Here is a 23,956-nt window from a genome sequence, read left to right on the forward strand (position 1 = left end):
TTCATGTGAAAATTTCATTAAAGGGAAATTGCTAGGGTATCCGTCAATTTTTTCGAATAGATATAATTTTTAGAATGAATGTTTCATTAGAAAAGAAGGACATAGGAAGCACTCTGATGATTCGTCTGAATAAGGATGTAAGGATAGGACAGGATCAATAATTGAATTATCGATAATTGAATGTTATATTTATTTTTTTTTTTTTTTTAAGGAGAGGAAACGAAAGAACAAACTAGACCAAAAAATTATATCTATGAAAAGGAACTCGCTAACTGACACCTAAAATGCCATAATCAGTGAACTTGCCATTACTACTCGATTCATTCACGATCGTTACGTTTATTGTCCGTGGCTTCGATATAACGAACCGTATATCGATCGTCCGATCAAAATCATTTCCAAAATGATATTTCCGTGTCACGGGCAATGAACGCGTATCCTGAAACAGATACTTTAACGACAAGCTGCCATTTTCAACCCCTAATCGTCACTGTGGATCAGCCAACTTTCTATTCATCCGTATCCAATATATAATAGTTTATCTAAAATATCAATCCGAATGATCAGAATATCAGAAACTGTGGTAGAATCGGCACGGATATAATTCGACCCGATAACTAATCAGACGTATTAAATTGTTCCGGGAAACCCTACCAATCAATATATACATATTATCTCCGACACCCAATTACTATATTTCCCCTTCTCCTTCTCAACAAATCACGCGCACATCCAATAATCCATTCGCAAGATTATCAAAATTCAATACCCAATTACTACAATTCTCTCTCTCTCCTCTTCCTTCGACAACAAATATACAACATTCATCGCGATAAAAATCGATCCTCGAAATTATCAAAATTCGATCACACTACGACAATCTTTCTCCTCGCAAAACTCGAGATTCTATCGATCGAATGATCGAGACGAAGGATGGGAGAGCAATGATCCACAGACTCGAATAGGGATTGGCTCGGACGTGATGCGACCGACAATAATAATTCGTAAGAAGGAATATATTAGCACGTGCAATGGAACTAACAGTTTCTGACAAAAACAGGATACAGGTTGCCGGCCATGCCGTGGAGCTGGCTGGGGGCGGCGGCGCCATCGGCAGCTGCAGCTGCAGCGGTCGCCGCAGCCGCGGTCACCCCATCCCCTGCAGCTGCACCGCTCGTCCTTGCACCCAGGGCGGCGGCGAGACGAAGGTACAGAGAGAGACGCTTTCTAAAATAATCCAGGCCGGAAGTGTGACGCGAGATCGAATCTCGCATCACAGCACGTCACCGCGTCCTCCGCCTCCTTATCGACTCTCCTCCTATCCACCCTCCTCTCTCTTTTCTTTCTCTTCCTTGTCCCTCTAACCTCGTTTCTTTTGGGCTCAAAAAAAAAAAAAAAAAAAAGGAACGACTTTTCAAAGAGTCGAGGCGGTCAAAGGTGAAAACGAGTGTCTCTTTTGTCGTCTGATGATCGATACTGTGTGTGTGTGTAATCGAAAGTTGGAGGGTTATTATTAGGTCGGGAAGAAGGGGTGGGGTGGATGCAAGATTGACGGATCTGGAACGTTGTGTAATTTTGCGGAACTATTGTGAAAGGGACGAAGCGATAGATTTATCTTGACATTGGCACTCTCTTTTTGTATCTATTTTTTTTTAATTTGATCGGATATGAGATTTAATCGAGACACTTTTTTTCGCTTGACGAAACTGCGAGTGGGTGAGAGATTGCTTTCTTTTTCTTTTTTTTTTCTTTTTTTTTCGATTCATTACCTTCAAAGAAAATTCTTCGAAATTATTAAAGAACGAGGATTTCAAGAATAGATCGCTTTCCATTTGAAATAATTATTTAATTAGCAATTAATGATCGACAAGGGACGATTGAAAGGAATTAATTAAAAAGGATTATCTTTTTAATTACACGCCATTGCGAATAATTGAATCTCTCATTTCCACAAAATTTCCACTCTTATCTCGTATATCTCGCCCGTTTCTCACCCGTTTCATTTCGTATGGTTAAACGATTTGACCATTCGCCCACGATTATTCGAAAGAATATATTTGACAGAAGTTATCGAATTAGAAGAGAGCAATCTCTCTCGAGAAGATTCATCGTGATTCATATTCCCTCCATATTTTCCGTCCCAATCTTTCTCTTCCTTCGACGTGTCACCCTCTCCCCCATTGCGCAACGCGAACAGACAATAACGAAGGTGCGTTTCATCCGGAAGGGGAGGAGAGAAAAAAAAAAGAATACGCGATACACATCCCGTCGATGGGATCTTCGAGTTGGAAACAACGAGACACGTCGAATATACCGGAAGCGGCGGTGCTGTTCCATCCTCGTCACGTCGACTGCTCGTCGAGCACCACCGTTTCTCTTTTTCATTCTTTCATTCTTCCTTCCTTTCTCTTCCTCTCTTCCTTTTATTTTTCTCTCCTCAACACCCTTGCTCTTTCTGGGACACGCATTATCGATGTTCCTCTCACGTAATTAGCGAATCTCTCGCCATTTAGAGCGACTTTACAAGCGCGACGATTATCGATCTGTGGTCGAGCGTGGATTTTTTCTTCCCTTTTTATTTTTTCATCCCCTCTTTACTTCGCAACATATCAAAACCCGTTTGGAATTTTAATAAGGCAAATCTTAATAAGATATTGGATAAACGTGCACAATGAATCTTTTTTTTTTTTTCTTTTGGTTTTTCTTTACTTTTATTTATAGGTTTTTATATTTGCGCGCGAAATGAGGATGGGAATATAATATTTCGCGAAAATTGAATTCTTTCTTGAAATTTTTCTCGTTATTGGATATCAAACTTGTCACGGCCCGTGTTCATCGGCACGAACCGGCAACATCCGATCGTTAGCCGATTAATTAATTATCGTTAATTGGAAACGTGCACGTCACGGTGAAATCCGATGAAGATGGGCCGGCGAATTTTGAATTTTCCCCCGAAATTCTACCAAGTAATAATAATAATCTTGGCGTATGATTTCGACGAAATTAAAGAGAACGAAGAGATTTAAGAAACAAGAAACAAGTTCCGGATACGAAGCGCATCCTAAAGATGAAGATGTAAAGATCGTTTAAGGTAAAAAGTATCATTGTGCACACGATTGCTTATTAACCAAATAGAATCTTAATTGATATCAACTAAGTAGATACAGTTTTCAGGCTAATTTTCCATTGGAAACTTGAATCCTCGTTGATCACGATGTTGAAACGTTTCTTTATTTTTCAATAATTTTTTTCTTTTTTCTATACATTTTCTTTATTTCCTAACCTTTTCAGAGAATATACGGATTATCATAAAATACAAAAACAGCTCAATAACATCAACTATCGAACTCTAACATTCGAAGATCTAATTTCTTTAATCGCTTAAGTTAATAAATTCCAAAAATTCCAAGACAAAATTCAAGAAATATCGTTCGAGAAGATAAGTTTTTCGACCGCAGATCGTGTCACGCCGTTCGATTTTCTTGTTTAACTCCCCACAATCCCAAATCAAATGTGTTTTTGGAATGTGCCTGCTGTAAAATGCATCACGCTCTAGTCTTGTTTTTCTTGACGCACCCAACTTTTGTAACCATAAAATAGAGCCGGCTCCGGCTGTAATTGTAACCATCCAGTCGATCCAATCGGTCTCGTTTTTTTTTTTTTTATAACTTCCGTTTGTTAAATCGCGCTAACCACACGTGCGACACTTGCACGGTAGTTGATTGTTTAAATAATTATTCCGTTGTTGTTGTTGATTGTTATTGTTGTTTATATTGTTGCTCGTTTATATCAAGTTTATATTAGCCTGTAACCAGCTGCGCAAGTTTTTCTCTCATTTTTGTAACTAATCGCCACGGGAGACTCTGTCCCTTGAAAAGATTTGGAGCGTTCGAAATCGCGTGAAATAGTAATAAATTTTGCGAGAAAATTAAATCAAATTAAAAATTCCGTTATTATTCTATATATATGTACACATATTTTCTTTTTTATTAGACTGCAGATGTTTATGCACATAGAATGTTCCAATTTTTTTGTTAATTTTTCCAATTTCAATAAAAATAAATGCTTTTAACAAAATCGATCTCTCTTAAAACAGTAACGTAATTACATTGCGTTCTCTCCCCGATACACGATATTATAATCGTGTATCAAATTGTAGAAAAAAAGAATATACGCATAAAATACTATAAATAATCCACGAAGGACATTTTTGCATAAACACCTGTCTAAAATTCGATATTAAAATCCAGAAGAGAGAAGAGGGGGAAAAAAAAGCTTTCTCGAGGACAAAATGAGGAAAAAGATGTCACCCATCCAGGAATGACATCAAGGAACTTAGATTACATTAACTTAAAAAGCGCTAACCGAAAAGCATTTCGCTTTGCAACTCGCTTCTACTCTCCTTCTCTCTCTCTATTTCTCCCGTAAACGACACGATAAAGAAAGGGTCGTCGCATAAAAGGAACAATAGACGCGATTCACGCGAGCGCTCCTTGATCTCTTCGAGGCGGAAGTTGAACGTGGACCACGCGGAAGCGTAAAGGCACGGAGTTAGAGTTGAGGGATACGCACACACGGTGACGGCGGGGACAAAAGGTAGGCAGAAACATCAGTTTTTATTGCTCCAATGTTTGGATCAAAGGGACGAGACAGAGAGAGAGAGAGAGAGAGTTTGTCTGGCCGGATCAATCGAGGGCCGGATACGCGGACGATGCAGCCATTTCCGGGCGCCGAAAGAGGCGTCGTCTTCGAAGTGGGAGTTCCATCAGCGGAACGAGCTCGCCGATTTCTTCCTAATTGTCGCTCGAACAATCGACCAAATTTCTCGTCCGTGGTCGTTAAACACTGAAAGCTCTACCTACGCTCTATATCTTTTAACCAGAGGATCGTCGATTCAAGGGACTTTGTTCCGAGCGATTTTATTTCTTCTCATTCCTCGAGGATCCTATTTCTCGACGAGATTCGACGAGTTTCTTTGAATTGTTTCGTCAAAGATTCGAATCTTCGACCTCTTTCTTCCCTTCACGTGTATTCTTTTTACTTCGTTTGGGGATTAGAATCGTTTTGTTGGAAATTTTATTTATTACGATCTCATAAGAAATCTTCGATTTTTTGTTTTTTTTTTTGCTTTTCTTCTCTAAGGATTGTGCAAATCTTGATATCGTTAAGAATTGTTAAGTCGAGAGAGGGAGACTTGAAAGCTCGTAACAATCTTTTTAAAAATCGTGAAACGATGTAAGAAGATGTACTTTCTCGATAATGATATTTGGATACAAATTGCTGCTCCGTGTGTTTGCAAATGTCGTCGGATGCTATAAATAGCTTCGATGGTGGAAGAAGTATGGTAACCATCTGTCTCAACGATGGTCAAATACAATTTTGCGAAAATATCCGTCCAAGCATCTCGTTCGAGGATATCATTTGTCATCTAGAAAACAGATTCTTATCTATTAATCCATTTCTTCGTATTCTTCGATTCCATTATCCTTATTTACATTCTTTTCTAATTCCATTTCGTTCAAAATATATTTCTATCTTCGTTTATTATTGATTATTGATTTGTTTTGTTTGGCCTGTGTATCGTGAAGTATTTCTCTATAAGTTTTCTTGTCGAATAAGTTATGCTCAGATATGCGAACAAAATTATCACGGCACAAGGTAACAGGGTGCAGATTATGATATTTGTGATTAGCACGCACGTAGGTGATTTATAAAGTTGTTTCATCTTGTTCCACCAATTTTCTATTCTTTCTTCCATTTTTTTTTTTTTGTTTCGATTCTGTTAATTGAGATAATTCAAATTGCTTTCCAATTTCATTTTTTCAAGATCGATTTCAGGTACTCGTAGCTTCTGATAACCAAATTATTATTCCAATTTCGTCAGATTTGTTCACGAATCTTTTAATCTCGACTTTTTCTCGACTGGATCGATGGCCAAATCAATTTTCTAATACAAACTTCTCGTTGTTTATCGCAGGAAACACGAGGATTCCATTATTTATCCACTCGCAATCTTCTTTTCGAAGAGCGGATAAGAGATTAAAATCAGTGCGTAAAATAATCGTATCGAGGGTGCAAAAGATGCAAAAAAAGTCTCCTCCAACGTGTTCAGAACTTTCCAACCCTCTTTCCAAGTCCAACTCGTTGAAAGATCCTTCTTTTCGTGCCCGTTCGACATCCTGAAAATTCGTTTCTCAACGTGAAACATTGTCTCAAAATGTAATCCTCGGCGATAGAGAAAAGAATAGGAGAATATCGCCTTCTCTTCCATTGAAGAGACTCACCCCTCCGCGATAAGAGAAAGAAAAGAGTAGAAAAACGAAAGAAAAAAAATTCGTCGAATTTCGTCTCGTCCTCTCTTCCCTTCAAATAAATACAAAAATTCCTCCCCGCGAAAAGAATAATAATTTCTTAGGGGAAGAAGAATATTTCGTCTCGTCGTCGCCCCTCTCTTCCTTTCTGGAAAAAATTCGCGAGCCCCCTATTTTCCTCCCCGCGAAATTTCGCGAAATTTAGAAAGGAAGGCGAGGAAGGAGAGCAGCGAAGCGGCGATGGCCGGCAAGGAGAACTCACCGACGGCGTGAGAACGCGAGAAGGTAGGCGAGCATTAGCATGTGTCTTTGTGCGTGTTGTTGCAGCCGCGGCACTGAGAGGAGTCGCCATCCAAAGGGGACGAGTGGGCGCTGCGAGGGCGGCTTTCCCGACTAGTGCAGCGGCATTGGCCCTCGCGAGGAACCCGGGGCCACTCGCAGCTGCGGCTGCGGCTACGGCCCTGCATCCCTTCGCACCTGCGTAAGTAAGACCTCGACCTGGTGCCTCTATGCTTGCCACGCACCGTGCTCGATGGAAATTTCTTTTTTTTTATATCTCTCTTTTTTTGATATTTTTCTCTTTCTCCCCTTACACGTCGCAGCGAATCTCTTGATCTTTGATTTCTCCCAATTGCTGGATGTTGCGTGCTGTCATGGCGGAATTTCGAGTTTTTCTTTTTTTTTTTTAAGTAAAAGAAGAGTGGAGCGTAGATAAAACCCTTTGTAACAGGATTATCTTTTTTATTTATTGATGTTGATATTCTCGTTTTTCGAGTTAAGAGTGAGAAATAATTTCTTTATAAAATTCTGGTTATAGAGGGTTGAATTAAGGATGAAATACACGGGCGGATTCGATTTATTATTTTGGATCTGTGAGATTTAATTCTATTCCTGTTTTGAAATTATTTTCGAAATTATTTTGGGCGGAGGATTGATCGATATTATAATTGGATCCAAAATGGCGGGAAATAGTTCGTGTATATATCGCCTATTCCGCTTTTGTATTGTATTAGATTATAACCCGGATTCGTGAATAATGATCCTTAACTTTCTATTCTCCTTTCGTGAATGTTCCATTGTCCCAACTTCTCCTCTCGGTGTACGACCGTATTAACTCGTGTTAAATAGATGACCTAATACGTTTAGTCCCGCGAAATTATTGAATATAGAGAGGATTCGCGTTAAAGAGCAAGGCAAAGTTCCCGGGACACGAACTCGCGGCTCTGTTGCAAAGTAGGAAAGTTGACTTGGACTTCGAAGGAAAGGTATAATTGGAGCCGGGAAAGTTTGCAAGTTGAAAACAGTCGCGTGGCGAAGTTTAAGAGATACACGGGGTGTAAGCCCGTGAACGAGAGGGTTGACTATACTTCACCGGGCGTTCAGAGAATCAGAAGAAGTCGTTCAAGTGTTTGTCCCGGCACAAAGGATGGGAATAACTGTTCGAGTCGTATCTCTAACTTCTGTGTCGTTTCTGAGAATGTTGTTCTGAGAGAATGTATCTGCTTGTCGCTTCAAAATGTCAACATTCCGTCACGGCGAATCTCTTATCGTCTGAAACGAAAAGAAAAAAATGAAAAATCGAATCGAAAAAAAAAGGAATTGAAATTTAATAAAAACTACTTCGCAACAGATCTGCGCGAGATATTATTGCGCACGAGATGGGATCTCTCTCTCTCCCTTCTTGGCTAAAATATTTTTTAACAACCCCGACTCGCAAACGAGAGGTCCGATAATATTCAAATCACTGATCCGAATTCCTCTATATATGTATATATCGCGTCCTGCCGATTCTTTTCAACCAACGGCCGCGATTCCGCGTGGAAATTCACACTTCGTTCAACAGCTGATTCAGTTTTTTCGTTTCGTCGAGCCGATCGGCGAACCGCGAGAAATTCCGCCAATTTGTCCGCCGCGAATCATCGAGTGTCATCGAGATCCAAACACGCTTCCAGTTGCGACCAGCATGCGCGTGCAAGCCTGCTTTTCACACACAAATCAACAGCATGAAACTATATAACCTTTCCCTCCAAACCAACCACGAATTTATTCTTCCACAGAGAGGGGATCCCTCGAATATTTGGTCTGTCTCAGATCGATTTATCCCCGACGATGATCTTCTTTTTTAAAGACGTGATGATCGGTGGTCAATGGGGGAGGATTCGAAACTTCGTAAAAGGGGAAACCATCGTGAGAGGTTATGGAAGAAATATCTGGATGGATCATTGACGTGATGTTGTTTAACTTGATCGAGATTTTCGAATAATTCGCGGATATATTCGTGTTATTTTTTTTTTCAAGATTCACTTTCGAGATTAATTTATTTAAGGAATAAGAGAAAAATTCATTTGTAACAGTTAATTATGATTTTTTTTTATTATGAAAGGAGCTCTTTGAATAATTCAAGATTAAAATAAAATGTCAAAGACGATATAGTTATAGTGTCTCGAAAGAATTAAATGATTCTTCAAGTTTTTTTTATCAACCAGTCAATAATAATATCGACGGGGTATTGAACGGTCCCTAGATTTTTTTAGTTGAATCCCACCACCAGTTTTTCCCTGTCGAAGTGTGAAAACACGTTCGCGCATCGATAAATAGCTATGTATTGCCGTTAATTAAACAATTCGACACGACTGCGCGCACCAGGTGAAAACTGGTGATGGAAAATTGCGGGGACCGCGGATATTTCCGCGTTGCGACCATATTTCCCCGTCGATCAATCGCTACCGGTTTTATTACTCATAAATAAGGGTGGCCATTTGAACGCGTTGAAATCGTTTGTTACATATCGGGTCTTCCTCCGATCCACCGATCATGGCGCGACACGTTTTCACGCGTGTGTGTGTGGAAGGACACGCGCGTGATTTATGAATTTTCGAACGTTGGAACGTATGAAACGGCGAGAAGTCGTGATAACCGGCGACGAATAAACTCGACGGGCGGTGAAAATGATGAACGAGAGAACGATTTTATCGCGATTTCTTTCTTTTTTTTTTTTTCGATCGATCCTTCCACTCGCGAAAGAATATTCTCGTTCGATTTAAAAAAAAAAGGGAAGAAGATGTATTTTCAAAAACTTCGAAACGAGGACGATCTTTATCGCGTGGAGATTTGAAAAGATCGTTCGAAACACGGAGAATCCCGATACAATCGTGGAACGAGGAGATCGATGAATAAATATGTCAGATATAAAAGATGGCCTTCGAGAGGAGCACGCGTTTCGGTTTCGAAATTTGATCGAAACGCGATACTTTGATACTCGGGGAAGTGGGTGGAAATTCATCGAGTCGCGGAAACAGTGGAACTATTTCTCTATTTTCTCCCCCTCCCCACCCCTTCCTCAAACGATGAAACGAAAAAAGTCAAATCGATCGCTGTTATTCGTTGGTCATCGAACTCGAAGCATCGAGTTCGAGGCATATCGAGCGAAGCGTACGTAATCTCGCGAAAACGATTCTCACTTTCTATTTATCGCGAACGTTTTATTTGCAGATGAGAGCGACCAGTTTCTTTTTGACGGAATGAAGACGAGTGTTGCCTGCGAAAATGAATATCATTAATATTCACTTTCGTCGAACGTATTAAATGTTATAATTATCCAATTTCTTCACGAAAGAAACAATCTTCGTTTAGAAAAGATGAAAAATTTAAATTTCCTTGAAATTATCGAGTAAAAAAAATAAATGAAACAAGAAGGAAGAAAAATAGGAAGGAGGAAAGGCCGAAAAGATACTGGTTAGCGTGGAAGAGGTGGAATTGGAAAAAAGGAAGCGAAAACTAACATTCGTGATTTTTATTTTTTCCAGCGTTTATTACGACCCGTTCCTAGCAGCACATGCGGCGACACAGGATCCCAACTACAGGCTACAGGTGAGACACGAGAATTTTCACTGATTTTCCGCCGGAAATTGTCGCCGGTGCTCTGTTTCCGGGGCCTCGAAGCGGCGACGAATGAGTTTTTAATTAAATCGAGCAATGCCCCTCCCCCGCCCGGATTGAAACATCAGCGCGCTTAATCGATCACCTTTCAGACGTTGCCGGCAGATTATCGGGGATTAATTGATAAACGAACGTACGGTTGATCGTTGTTTGTTGCGAATTTTCATCTTCCATGATCCGAGCCGAGCCGAGGCGAGGAGAAAATTGAAGAAAATTTCAGGGTTGCGGGCGGCGAACTGAAAAATCGAAATTATCGATCATTTTCCACGCTTCGAATATTTTAACGTAGTTAATGTTTGGTTCCATCGAATTTTTGGAATAGTGATTTAACGTGTGACTGCCACGGATGGAAATCGATGACCTACATTTAACAGTCATGTTACAAAATGGCTAGTGATGTTGAAATTTGATGAAGAATTATGATTCTTTGTATGATATAATAATAATAATTTAAACTATTCGAAGCTGCTTTAACGTTAATTATATTTTTTGATAAAATTATCCAATTATTATTTTCATTAATGTTCAAAATGAACAAAATTTTATTTCTTTTTTCTTTTTTTTTTTGTTTATAGTATTTTCCTTATTTTAAATCTTTTTGCTATGTTTATAAAATTAACAGTCTATGTATATTGGAAAAATATAATTTTCAAATTTAAAATTATCGTCAAAAACAATGATCCCAGCATTCCACTGTAAAAATAGCCTTTGTGATCGGTTGTGAAACGGTTTCAAACAGGAAAACGGTGTTTCCACGTGACACAATGGAAAACCGTCGGACGTTCTTACCCCTTCTAAGAGGGTTCATTGTTGCCTGTAAAAAAGCTGTCGTTCGATCGATTCCCACCCACTCGAAACGTCGTCCATCGCGTCCCGGAAACAGAGCGTACGATAGATATCTTGCAAAAAAGAAAAGAAAGAAAAAAATAAAAAATAGAAAGAGTTGAAACAAACAGCAACAACGAAAAGCAAAACAAAACTAAACGTAAAAAAAAAAATAATAATAATAACGATAGAAAGAAGGGGAAAAAAGATTTAGAAAAAAGAAAGAGATGTAGAACAAAGAGAAAAGAAGGCACAGAAATATTGACTAAAGTCTGCAACTGTTCCGGACCCGTTTAGCTGGAATGGCCTCAAGCAACAGCTGACGTTAGTTGACACGTTTTGCCAGGCTTGCACACACGTGAAACGCAGAAAGCCCGATAACAATTACGCCATCCCTATCTCGTTTCTACGTTCTTTCATCTGCTGTCATTCTCGTCCGTTCTTTTTTCTTTTTTTTTTTTTCGTCGCTCGCCTGTTCGTCCATTTCTCCTCCTCTTTCTCTCTTTTTCTCTCCACCGTTTCCACCCTCTCTCTCTCTCTCGTTTCTCTTTCGTTTCTGCTTTCCTCCGTACGTATCGTATCGCGAAAAATCCACGGCGATTCCCTCGCTCGGACGAGACGAGACAGAGAGAGAGAGAGAGAAGAGGAGAAATTATGAAACAGAGGAGAGAGAAATTGCAAAAGAGCAGACACGGGTAACGACAGATATCGTTTTCGAACCCTTTCCTCGACAGTTCGCCCGATTCGCCATCGAGCGAAATGAAAATTAATTTCGAACACTGTCCTCTTGTTTCGTTACAAAAATCCGAGCACGGTAATATATAGATATAGGAAATTCGAAACGAGAGAAGGTTACTTTTTTTTTCTCTCTCTTCTTTTTTCTTTTTCTTTTTTTTTTGAAATTATTCGATACGTTTGATTTGGAAACAGGGAAGGATGGGGTGAGATCGTTGCTCTTTTGCGATTTTGGAAAACATTTTGTAAACCTCGAAAATTCGATGATACTTGGACACGTTCTGGCCAATTTCGCTTAAAAATTCGAATGGTTTTAATATTTCGGATACAAACGATCAAAATATTGTGGTAAAAAAGTTCGAGTAATGTTCGAAATATCAGAGATTCGAATTTTGGCCAAACGTGTCGTTATCTTCGATCACGAAACGAACGTGAAATTTATCTCTCCGAAAAAATTCTACTATCCCTTGATCGTTCTGGCAAGAGACGTTTTATCTTTATGTAGAGAAAGAATGGAAAGAAATTAATATCCGCGTATTTTATACACGAGGGAAACAATGTTTTTTCGAAATATTAAAATATAATTTAAATTTATTTAAATTTATTTAATACTTTTTCAAAATCAACCCCGCGAGAAAAATGTCTCTTTCGAAAATCGCATCCTCCGGCATCTTGTTGCATTTTGTCGCCTGATTTCTCGCGTCCATTCTCGTCTTTCGCCTCTTTCTTTTTTTATATTCGCTCATTTCTCTCACACATTCACTAGAGATAAACCGTGAACACGAAATCGATTTTGGCCCTCATCGAAAGAAAAGAGAATTAAACATGAACGAACATGCATACATGGATTCGTTTCTAGGTCTATGTTAAACAAATTATAATTATAACAATATTAAATGATGAGCCAACGAAACCAACGATTCCAACAATTCCTCGTTTAAACGCGATGTCATATAAAATCGCCCATTTCCCTCCCCCCCATCTGGCCGGAATTTCTTTTCAGGTTTGCCGTTTGTGTTTCAGGCTAAAGCACCCGCCCTGGAGGTAGGAATTTTAAGGGTCCGCCCTGAGTGAACTTTCTTCGCCCGTTGTTTGTCTATTTTTTTTTTTTGTTTCTTTCTTCTCTCCCTTTTTTCCCTTGTTTTTTTTTTTATTATTTGTTATTATTATTTTTGAGTAACATTTGTCCCTCCTTTTCTATTTTTCTCTCCTGTCTTTTTCTGTTTTTTGTTTTTTTTTTTTTAGTAATTTTTCTCATTTGGACCTGGTCGACCAGGAGTGCTCACCGATCGTCGTACCACCATCTTGTATATCCGTATCACACTTTTATTTTCCGTTCATTCTCCGTTAGAATGCCGAAAACGATTTTCCCCTCTTCTTCTTTCCATCCTTCCCCCTCTTTTCTTTATCTCTGATTAAATTAAATCTATTCTCTACGCTTTTTCCTCTGTTCTGCGCATCACTCTCGAATGTTTAATATTCCCCTTTTTTATCTCTTGTTTTGAATCAATGTAATGCATGCGATTGGTAGTTTTTGTTTCTAATTTTTTTCTTATTATTATTATTATTATTATTATTATCGTTTCTCTCTTTTTTTCTTTTTCCCCCTTTTATTCATTAGATTTTTTTAATATTCTATTCTTGGATTTGTTGATACGCTTTCACGTAGACATACGCGATTTATCGTACTGTGAAAATTTATCTAGAATACATAGGAAGTAATGTGTGTATTATATATAATGTGTTCATTGAAGAAAAAAAAAGTTTCTCGCCGACGACTGCAATTTTCCAGAACAGAAATCTCAAATTTTGTTGTTTAAAACTCGACGATATTTTATTACTTTCGAAATGATGCAGAAACATCAAAAAGACGTACGCACGCACTTCTGTTTCCTTTTCATTCTCTTTATTCTTCTCCTTCCGCCTACACTGTTATAAGATGCTTCAAAAGAAAATTTTCCTCCCCAAATTTTAAGATAAAATCGAAATTATAAGCATAAGTCTTGAAATTTCAATTCAACGATATTTAAATTATATTACAACATGTTAACTTTGTTGCCAATTTTGTCAAGAATCGAAAAGATCTCTCCCTGTTTCTGCATCCTTCTGCATCCCTCCCCCTCTTACTAACACGAAGATCCAACGCTGAAATGGCTGCTGCAATCGGTGAGCACTCCGCAGAGCCGGCGAGTATCTTAGAAAGAGTTGTTTAGCTAGTTTAGAATTGCTACCAAGTTCAACCCAACCACCCCTCGCATCACACCCTCGTGGCAGACAGATTCACCCTCCCTCGAAATTAGTTTCTCCACCGGCGACTTAATCGAGGACATGTTAGCCACCTCCGCCTCGAGTTTGCCTCTCGAGGGGGTGGTTCTCGAGCTTTTGACGAAAACCGGCGCGGATGTAGCGATTGTTGAAATTCCGGATGCTCGATGACATCTCGAGTGTCTAGCCGAATAAACTCTCATCCTCGTGGATTCGATTCTCGAAACGTTCGAGCCGTTCAACCCTCGAGAAATTCCACATTTGCACAATTAAAATTTCTGCAAGTTTTTTCTCTTCCTTTTTTTTCTCTTGGAATTTATTGAAAGTTAATTCGATCGGTTTTGTGTAACAGGAGTTTTGGGTTTTTATTTCGTTTTGATAATTGTTTCGAGCATATCGATGACCACAGAGGGAAAGTTATTCATGTTAGAAACATTCCACCCACTTAGTTCACCTCTCACGTGTATATACGTACACACGTACATATGTAGAATCTATAAAGTTTCGAGAGAATTATCAAATTATTTTTAGTAATTTTAATTTTTGTTTTGTGTGTAGTGTACGTGTTTTTTTTTTTTTTTTTATTAACGTGTACATAGGAGGCATGCCTCTTTTCTTTATGAATAGATACGCGGTTATTGGAGAATTTTTAGTGTACGTAGAATGTTATTGGATCTTTGAAATTGATAAGGAGAGAAATTTCAAGTATTCGGATATTTTAGTTTTTTTATCTTTAATTTTTAAAATTAATCATTGTCGTAATTATACCACGTGCACGTATTTAATCCTAAGTTATACTTATTCGAGTTATATTTATTTACAAACGTTAAACGAAACGGGTAATATTATCGAAATTGTTACGTTCCTCGAAGGAGAATTCTGTATATATACACGTATACAATATATACATTTCCATTATATCCTCGTTTTCCTTTGGAAACATTCCTCGTTCGAACACCGATACGCACAGGTGTCTCTCGAGGGAATTGAACTTTTAAACCAATTCCGATTAAATTCTAAAAAACGAACGCGAGTTAAAGAAAAAAACAAACGCGTCTACGATTAACGCGACCACCCTGGATCGAACAAATTTTCGCTTAAACTCGAACCAAGTTATACAAAAATAAAATAAATTGGAATAAAATTTGAAAATAACGCGCAAGATAAAAAAACAAGGATGATAAGAAAAATCGTTGCAAATTTTCCAAAGTCACGCGGCCGCAGAATTTCCGGTTACTCGTTCCAACGATTTCGACTCCTTATTTCCGGCGAGCGACCAGAAGCTCGCCTTGGGCACGGACCTGGCCGCAGGGAATCCTGGTTGTCGGCCAGGATTTACGAGCTCCACGGGAAGGGAGGCAGTGGCCCGCGTGGAAGCCTCGTTCTTCTCTCCATAAATCAACGTCATTTCGCGCGTCCGACAACTTCATTCCGGGTATTTTGCTGGGCTTCCGTCTTCTGCGCCCTTCGTTAAACGCGATAATTATTATTAGGAGGGAGGGGAGGGAGGGAAGATGTTGGAAGAATTTAAAAGTCTGTTTCGAGAATGAGGGATTTAGGTGGATCATTGGATCATGGGTCGTGTCGACATTTAAATTTGGTTAAGGAGGATTGCGTGTATTTTTAATGAAAGAATAATTTCTTGCTTAAGAGTTTAGATTTTGTCAAACTGTATTTCGTCGTTTATTTCACAAATTATTTTGGATATTATTACAACGACGTTAATAATACTTTGTTCGCCATGTTTTAAGTTAATATTTCGAAGTGACAGAGAAATCTTAAATTTTTCAGTACTTTTCGTTGATCGTCCTCTTTTAAAGTGAACAAATTCAGAGAATTTCTAAATTTTGCACGAGTTATTTTGATTTCGATTAAGAATAGTAGTATAACGAATAGTGCAAATAATTTTTGTTTAGAATTAAAAAAGGAAGCCAAAAACAATATCTCTCTTTTCAATGATACAGCGATATATTTATTCTCATATACTTTACCATCTCACATTTTCAATAAAGGCACAGACCACTTTTCCAATTATCGCATAACGATCTGTAAATACAAATTTTCCCTCGAGAGCCAATAATAATCATTAGCAGCACAACCACGAAAATACTCGTGAAATCGCTACTCGAAATTCCGTGTCGTCGCACAAATTCTTCCAACCAATTACAACGCCCATCGGCTTCCAATTTCCAAGTCGGTTCGTACGTAAAGTAAGCAGCGTCTCGGGATGGCTGGGGAAAGGGATCAAAGGGGGACGAAGGGGAGCAATTATCAAGGCGCGTTCCTCGTGGCTAGCGGCGAAACATTGCACATCGGAGAAAAGGGGAGAGATCGTTAACGTAACATCTGACCCGTGAACCGACGTAAACCGTGAGATCTCTGTTTCGTAATTTCGAAAAGAGGAAGAAAAAAAAGGATCGGCAGAAAAGTGCATGACTTGTAACAGTTTGATCTTCATCCCCTCGAAAATAATCTGCGGGATATGCACTTCATAAATTGTGGAAAATTAAAGTATCAAGTTGCGGCATCAACATAGAGAAAAATTTTAGAAAGCATCTCGTTAAACATATTTTTCAATGGAAAAACATGGAAAAAGTTCGAAGTTATTTATTAAAGTTAATAAGCGCGATGTTTAATTCGTTCTCCGGCTCTGTAAATATTGAAACTTTGTACTTCGCTTAACTTTCTGAAATGTCTATGATTTTAACCGAGTGAAGTGGATGAATCTTACATTGGTCGGACATTGGAGAGAGATAATTCTTGTATTGATCAGATACATCCTGAATTCTATCGGACAAGGTGATCGGAAATTTCTTTTAAATGATTTTGTTCTACGTTTACAAATTTATTTAACAATTTTTTTTTTCAAGGAGCTTTTGTCCAGATCCTTACAAAATTGTTTGACAAAGAGAAGAAAGTATCAAATCAAAAAAATAAAATTGTGCAATATTCCAAAGATCACAATTCCAAAAGAAAAAAAAAAAAGAATGCAAACAAATAACATCAGAGAGCCACTTTCAAAGAACTAACCAGTATGATACTCGTGGCGAAACCACCCACGGGCTGGAACACGCTGCTGTACCCCAATAACGATATCAAACAAACCTCCGGGCTCCATAAAGCAACCTAACGAGGCTCGTTCCACGTCAGACCCGCCATTTTCCAATCTCAGCTCGGGCATGTGGGAAGGCGGTCGAGTAATAAGTTGCAGGATTTCAAGGAACGTTAAATAATTTCGACGGCTAAACACAGGTGGAGAATCAGGCTGGACCGACGAGTGTCACTTGACCCACATACCGCGAAATATCTCGGCCGAAAATCAAGCAACGTAGAAACGTGTCTCGCATTTGAAAATCAACCGTGTGACCTAGAAACTTTTTTTCTTTCCACTTTATTTTTCTTTTTTTTTTTTTCGCGTTGTCGGCCATGGATACACACCCTCTTTTCCGTTGTCGCGCCAAAATTCAAAGGTTTCTGACACTGTTGTGTTTTTTCATTTTCTAATTCGTTAGTCGTTGAAAGACAGTTGAATATTGAGAATTGATATATCGAAAGATTAAAGTGAATTTGTTTGGTGTGATTTTGTTAATGATTTCGTTCTTAATTCTAAAGAAATTAATGATTGGTTGGAAGTATATTCGTGATTATGAATTTTGCAAAAGATTTTCTAAAAATTCTCTTGAAAAATTTCAGAATATCTGTACAAAAGCGATTGAATGAGATTGATTATCTTTTTTTTTTTTTTTTTTTTCTAAAATGCTTAGTACCAAGCACAATAATTGCGCGAAAGTTTATGATTTATGAGACGTTTGCCGAATACACGCATCGCGAAAGAAAACAACTCAGTTGGTAGTCATTAATCATCGCGACATGAAAAACTTTCCCTCATTTCGGAAGTAAACGTTCTATCGCTGAAGGTGCACTCTCAACTTTTCCTTTATGCGACAGGAGCTCTTTGTGCATCGATCCTGAAAGCGTCGATTATTCGCAAAAGACTATAAATTTCTTCTAAATTGGGACGAGATTCTGGAAAATTTTCATCCAAAAAGAGAAAGAAAGAAAGAAAAATCACGCTTCTGAGAAGACTCGATTAGATCCCTGAAACTCGTGTACAATTAATTAAAAGATTTCTAATCTGCCAACCTTCACGTTTCATTAGCGAGGTGAATCGTCCACCTTTCGGTCAATGCTAACGATTCCATTTCAGGAATAGTCGGATTTTCTTTGATGGATAATATGATTTCGGAATTAGAAACGGAGAAGAAGTTTAATAAAATGGGGCAGAACTAAGGGGCGGGATTTAATTTCAGTTGCACTTAAACGCTCTTCAAAAGATGGAATAAGACCGATTTCATTCCGTCGAATGGATAATCAAGAGGAATAGATATATACTTATACAATATATATTACAATATACGTTGATGCAAAGAAGTATTCGATCTATTCCTCTCAATAGCGATTAATTAAAAGATTTCTACTTACTTTTTTTTTCTTTTTACTGAAAATATGTGAAATATGGATAAAAAAAAAAATGTTTAATCCAATTCATATTATGTCTTGAAAAAATTCAGGTATCGACGATCCGGTGATACAAAATAATAAAATAACGTTAAAAGCGTTTCGAAATGTCGCGATAGAGAGATATTTTTAGAAGAGATACACTTGCACTTTAGATGCATGCACGTAGATTTGTACGGTAATAAATGGCATACTCGGTGGATATGTCTTAATCTCGACGTGAACATCGATACTCGGAAGCCATGTTCGGAAGTTATCTGGGACGATGATTATCTCGTTACCAAAACCAAATTTTTCTCCCCATTTCACGCAAAATTTTGGGTATCATTTCGCGTTATTAAAATTTACTCGAAAACCCTTTAGCCCTTAATGTTTAATATCGTGACATTATCGTGACATTATTTATTGCAGAAATCGATTTCGACGAGTAAAAAAAGGAAAAAAAAAAATACATACGATCATTCTCGCATCATTCTCTGTACATAAGTCACGCCTCCTTGAGCTTTTGATCGACAGAAAGCAGTAGCTTCGAGAACCACATTTAGCTGAGTGCTCGAAACTTTTTACTATCTGCACCGTGGTGTATGGATGAAACAGTTCTCGTTGTTCAAACAACGCTCCAAATAAAAGTTCCCGACTGTGTAAACAAGGGTAGAGAAAAAAATATATATCGCAGATGAAACGATGAACGACAACCCTGCTGTCTCATCCATACGTTTTATAAACGCATCCGTAAAAATCCTTGCACGCGATGAGTTAAAAAAGAGTTCGTTTCCCAGAAAACGCTCTTCGAGTTTCCTATGATTCAAAGAATTAAAAGTATCCTCTCGTTTCCCCTCTGTTCTGTTTGTACGAAAAATTTAAAAAGTTTCCATTGTTCAAAGATCAAAAAATGGAAGGATAATAGACGATCTTTATCCTCTTCCGGGAAGATAAAAAATTCCCTTCTCTTTATAAGATAATACACAAATGTTGCAATCAAGAAATACTTATCTATTCGAATCGAAATCCCTTCTTCCCCCTCGAAAACTGTAATCCTAACCTCGAACGATCGAATGGGACGAACGACGCCCTCCCGTGTTGAGAGATGTACAACGAATATTCGGCGAAGGATGCTCATATTCGTGCAAGGATGTTCACGTATAGCGAGAAAAAGGACGCGTTAGTACCGTTTCTCCGCTAGGAAATTCCTGTCTGGTCTCTGTCTTGGAGCTTGCTTGAGCCTTGCATGGCGGGTCATGGTTCCTGTTTCAGGCCGCGGCAGCAGCAGCTGCAGCGTCACCATTGCTGAAGACGCCCCTCTCGACGGCGCAGCAGGCCACCTACGCAGCTGCAGCGACCTACACGGCAGTGGCTGCGCGCGCATACAGCGCAGCTGCAGCTGCGGCACAACCGGTCGCAGGATATGCCGCAGTCGCGGGGTAAGCACACCACACTACTCCCTTCGCATACCTTCTTTGCCGTTTATCCCTCGGGCTCTGCCTCTTTCCCGTCTTTCAATTCTCCTTTCTTCCCCTTACGGTCTTCCTTACGCTCGAATCTACCTTCTAGTTCTTTTCTCCTCTTTCCTTTCAAAGCGCAAATTTTTAAAAGCGCAACGATCGATGGAGATAGGTTAGGTTTTTCGAATTTTTCGGGATTGATGATGACATGCGGGATACGAAATATTTGAAGATCGTATCGATATTTTTGGGATTGCGTTGAAATATCACTTGGTTTCGTTCTTATATTTTTATCTTGGGATACAAGTAAAATTTGAGCATAAATGTTTTCTGTTGGAAGAGAAAAATCCGTATTTGACCGTAAGGGATTGAGAAGAGCAATTGATAAATGTGTAAATGTTCTATGATCATATTCTTTGAATCAAACTTCAGACCGTCTGATAAACAAGTGTACGAGGAGTCCATTTCTTCCGGTCGAGGCCGTCGTCGTGGCCGAGCTCTTAGGAGTCGCAGATACCTCGAAAGTTATCGTCCCGATGATGACACTCCTGTCAAAAAACCTGATAGTTCCACCGAAAATCCTTAGACAAATCCTAAGTTTGTATATATCCTTTTATTTTGTTTAATTTCTCGTTTTACATCTACCAACAAATTGGAACAATGACGTTGAATAATGACGACAAGGCGGATGTTTAACGATGCTTCCGCATTGATGTTACAGTTATGGGCGTGAATACGCTGATCCCTATCTTGGACATGGTATTGGACCAGTAGCCGGATATGGGGTAAATGCAATTTTAATTTCTCAGAGTACGAACGATCGTGCATACTTTACATTCCTCCAACTTTTGAATTGATGAACTCACGATAATCGATTACAACTGCACGTGCTTTAGCATTCAGAATCTAAACAGAATCTTGACAATCGACAAGAAGAAGAACTTCGGTACCAAAGTTCCGTCACAACTTTCCTTGAATGATACGAGGTAGAGATTAATTCAATTGTTCCTTTCAAATAGCTTTATAAATCAAAGTTGTAATTGTCGAGATACCGAAGTTCACTTTTCGAGAAATTCTTCAGTCCACGAGACGTTTGCGTCAAACGCCTATGCTTCGATTCTATGCCACGATACAAGCATCAAAGACGTTTCATGCACGAATGCCTTAATCTTACTTTGCACGAGACTATATATGTATACTTGAAACGATTTGATCGCATACGTGCATCTCTCCAACACGATGCTTCGTGGACAATATTGCCCCTCAAGTTGATAAATCAGATTTGTCTAACCTCGGCTAATTGAGCAATTTCAACTTTCTTCACAGGCGACCGTGTACAGGGGCGGCTACAACAGGTTCACGCCATATTAAAAATGGTCAAATATCGAAGCGCGAGCCTTCCAAGTACACCGTCGTTGTACTCAGCTGAATGTGACCAGAACAAACAGAAATCGACACAATCATCATCGTCATCCGCCATCGATCACGATCACCCCACGAAGCGATGCCTGGATCCTCCGCGCATGCTGACGCTAGCCTTCTTCGTAGCAGTACGAGATCGTCGACTTTGCCTCTCATCCACGCGGAAAAGAAGCAAAATTTTCCCTAAAAGGAAACATCCAGCCATCGTGGACGAAGCTCCAATCAAGTCCAAGTTACCAAGGTGTCGACTAATCACGAAGAACTACCATTCAGAAGCAAAGAAATTGGAAGAAGGAAATGGATACAGGCCGCGCACGGTTCCAGGATCTTCGAGAGGAAGAGAAGAAAAATTGGCGAATTATTGTGGATGAGAGTAATCGAATAGATGGACGATTGATAGAGAAAAGGGTTATGAAGATAATGAAAGATGATAATAGAATGGTTTGAATTTAGATGTAAAATTTCTAGTTACTCCTCGATTAGGGTTGCGAAACGGTCGACTAGACGACAAAGGTCCATCGTCGTCGAACTTTCGAACCCTGATCGATAATCGGCGTAGAGAAGAGAGGGATGGTAGAGACGGGGGAAATTGGTAAACTGAATTAGCAGACAAAGAGGAACCGGTTAAATTGAGTTTCGCTCGAAACATGCTAAACATTGGAAACAGATTCGAATCGATCGTTTTAAAAAAAAAAAGGGGAGGGGGGAGGAAAGAAATAAAAGTGGTAAATGGTGATGCTGGATCAGAGTTGTAAGAGTTTATTGTATGAGAGAAATTCTTTCGAAACATTCTTGAGAATTGTTTAGTCGAAATTCACGTGAGGGAACCGTGTGTAAAGGCATCGCGTCGTTAAATTTATCCATTCGTATATACGAGTTTCAGACCCGGCAGCCATTTCGATTTATACGAAGTTGAACGACAGACAGAGGGGGGGGGAGGGGGGAGAGAACGTGTCGAATATCGCCGGTGTACGTGTATATATATTTGTGTATATACATATATATATATATATAAATAAATAGATATAGATAATTGATCTCTCTAGAAATCAATTGTAATTATGCAATTCGTTGCTCGTGCACGTTTCTAATAATCGTTGGGGGGGGGGAGAGAAAACTTTTAAAACGCGTTTCCGGGCAAGGATTTTTATCACGAAATGAAAAATGGGGGTAATTTTTAATCTCATTACATGTATACGTTACTCGTCATTATTGTACGATAATTTCACGCGAAATCCGAAAGAGGAGGAAGGGAAATGTTGAACACAGCATATAAACACAAGGAATTTTGTACATAATTCATAATTGATTTCGTGGTTGGGGAAGCGGGATACACGACGACGCAACGATCACAACACAGAGAGAATTTTGAATCAAAGAAGCAAAGAGCGATCGATCGTTGCTTCTCTCATATATTTCTTTTCTTTGTTCCGTTTTTTTTCTGTTCTTTTCTTTTCTTTTCTTTTGTTGTGCATATATATACATACATATATATATATATATATATAAAGGAATCAAGTTTTTCTTTTAATCAAGTTTTAATCGGAAAATCGAGGATTCGAGGATTCTCGCGGGATCTTTTCTAATTACGAAAATCGGGAGAACGCACCGATTGTATCAAACGCGATGATAAGAAGGGGGGAGGAATTTCGCGCTAATGGCTGCCGGAAAGGAACTCTTCGCTTCGTGTCGGCGAGGTGAACGCGACTTCCGGTGACAAACGCCAGTCGACATTGCTCGGTGATCAGCGAGGATACGCGAGACCCTTCTTAGGTAGCTAGCCGAGGGAAAAGTTTAAGGAGAGGGAGAGAGGGAGAGAGAGAGAAAGAGAGAGAGAAACGACGAGAGCGACGAAGCAGTTAGTTACGCGTGACCGGTAGGGTTTCTATGCCAAATATAATGTGTGTGTGTCTATGTTGCGCTTGTGGGCGCGCGCGTGTGTGTGCGTAGATTCGCGGCTATAGAGACGTAGAATAGTTAATATGGCGGAGGGGAGAGAGAACCCTTTGAAACGAACTCTGAGAAAGCAAGATTCTGGGAAACAGGATCTAGTCAAATCAGTCTCTACCGGTTCCTAATCGAGATTACGTCAATGTAAAACGCAGCTTTTTTTTTTTTTTATGAATACTCAAGGCTTCGTCGATGCTCCGATGGGAAAGATGAGAAAGGAAAGAACGTGGCAGCATTCTTTTTTTTTTTTTAGATATGGATATTCTTTTGTTCTGTCTTTTTATTATTACTATTACTATTATTATTATTATTACTATTATTAATATTATTATTATTATTATTATTATTATTATTATAATATTATTATTATTATTATTATTATTACTATTATCTTTTTTTAAGGAATGGTCAGTTTTTCGAGGAAAACGGAGCTTGTCGATCGAGGTTTCTACGCTCTCTTATTTTCTAGCTACTTTTTGGTGGAGGAATTGGAATAGAGGTTAATTTTTTTTTTCTTTGTAAGTTACACTAGTTGTATAATTATAGAAA

The 23,956-nt window shown here is 38.9% G+C and overlaps 1 protein-coding gene across 8 annotated transcripts in view; it reads left to right on the forward strand.

Annotated features, from left to right (window-relative positions):
- LOC410951 (RNA binding protein fox-1 homolog 2) overlaps positions 1 to 21,835 on the forward strand; it is a 315,194-nt gene extending 293,359 nt beyond the window's left edge. For 3 of the 8 annotated variants that reach the window (XM_026439411.1, XM_016911104.2, XM_006560913.3), the window contains 6 exons: positions 1,061 to 1,208; positions 10,118 to 10,181; positions 11,373 to 11,399; positions 19,848 to 20,014; positions 20,757 to 20,820; positions 21,362 to 21,835. In XM_026439411.1, coding sequence (XP_026295196.1) covers positions 1,061 to 1,208; positions 10,118 to 10,181; positions 11,373 to 11,399; positions 19,848 to 20,014; positions 20,757 to 20,820; positions 21,362 to 21,406 — 515 coding nt within the window. In that variant the 3' untranslated portion in view covers positions 21,407 to 21,835. Of the gene's footprint in view, positions 1 to 1,060; positions 1,209 to 6,638; positions 6,793 to 10,117; positions 10,182 to 11,372; positions 11,400 to 12,833; positions 12,855 to 19,847; positions 20,015 to 20,756; positions 20,821 to 21,361 lie in introns of all 8 variants that reach the window. The other 5 variants (XM_006560916.3, XM_026439412.1, XM_006560920.3 and 2 more) reach the window with 3 other exon arrangements.
- The last annotated feature ends 2,121 nt before the right edge of the window (positions 21,836 to 23,956 follow it).

Source organism: Apis mellifera, linkage group LG3 (genome assembly GCF_003254395.2).
Source record: "Apis mellifera strain DH4 linkage group LG3, Amel_HAv3.1, whole genome shotgun sequence".
Classification (NCBI taxonomy): Eukaryota; Metazoa; Arthropoda; class Insecta; order Hymenoptera; family Apidae; genus Apis; species Apis mellifera.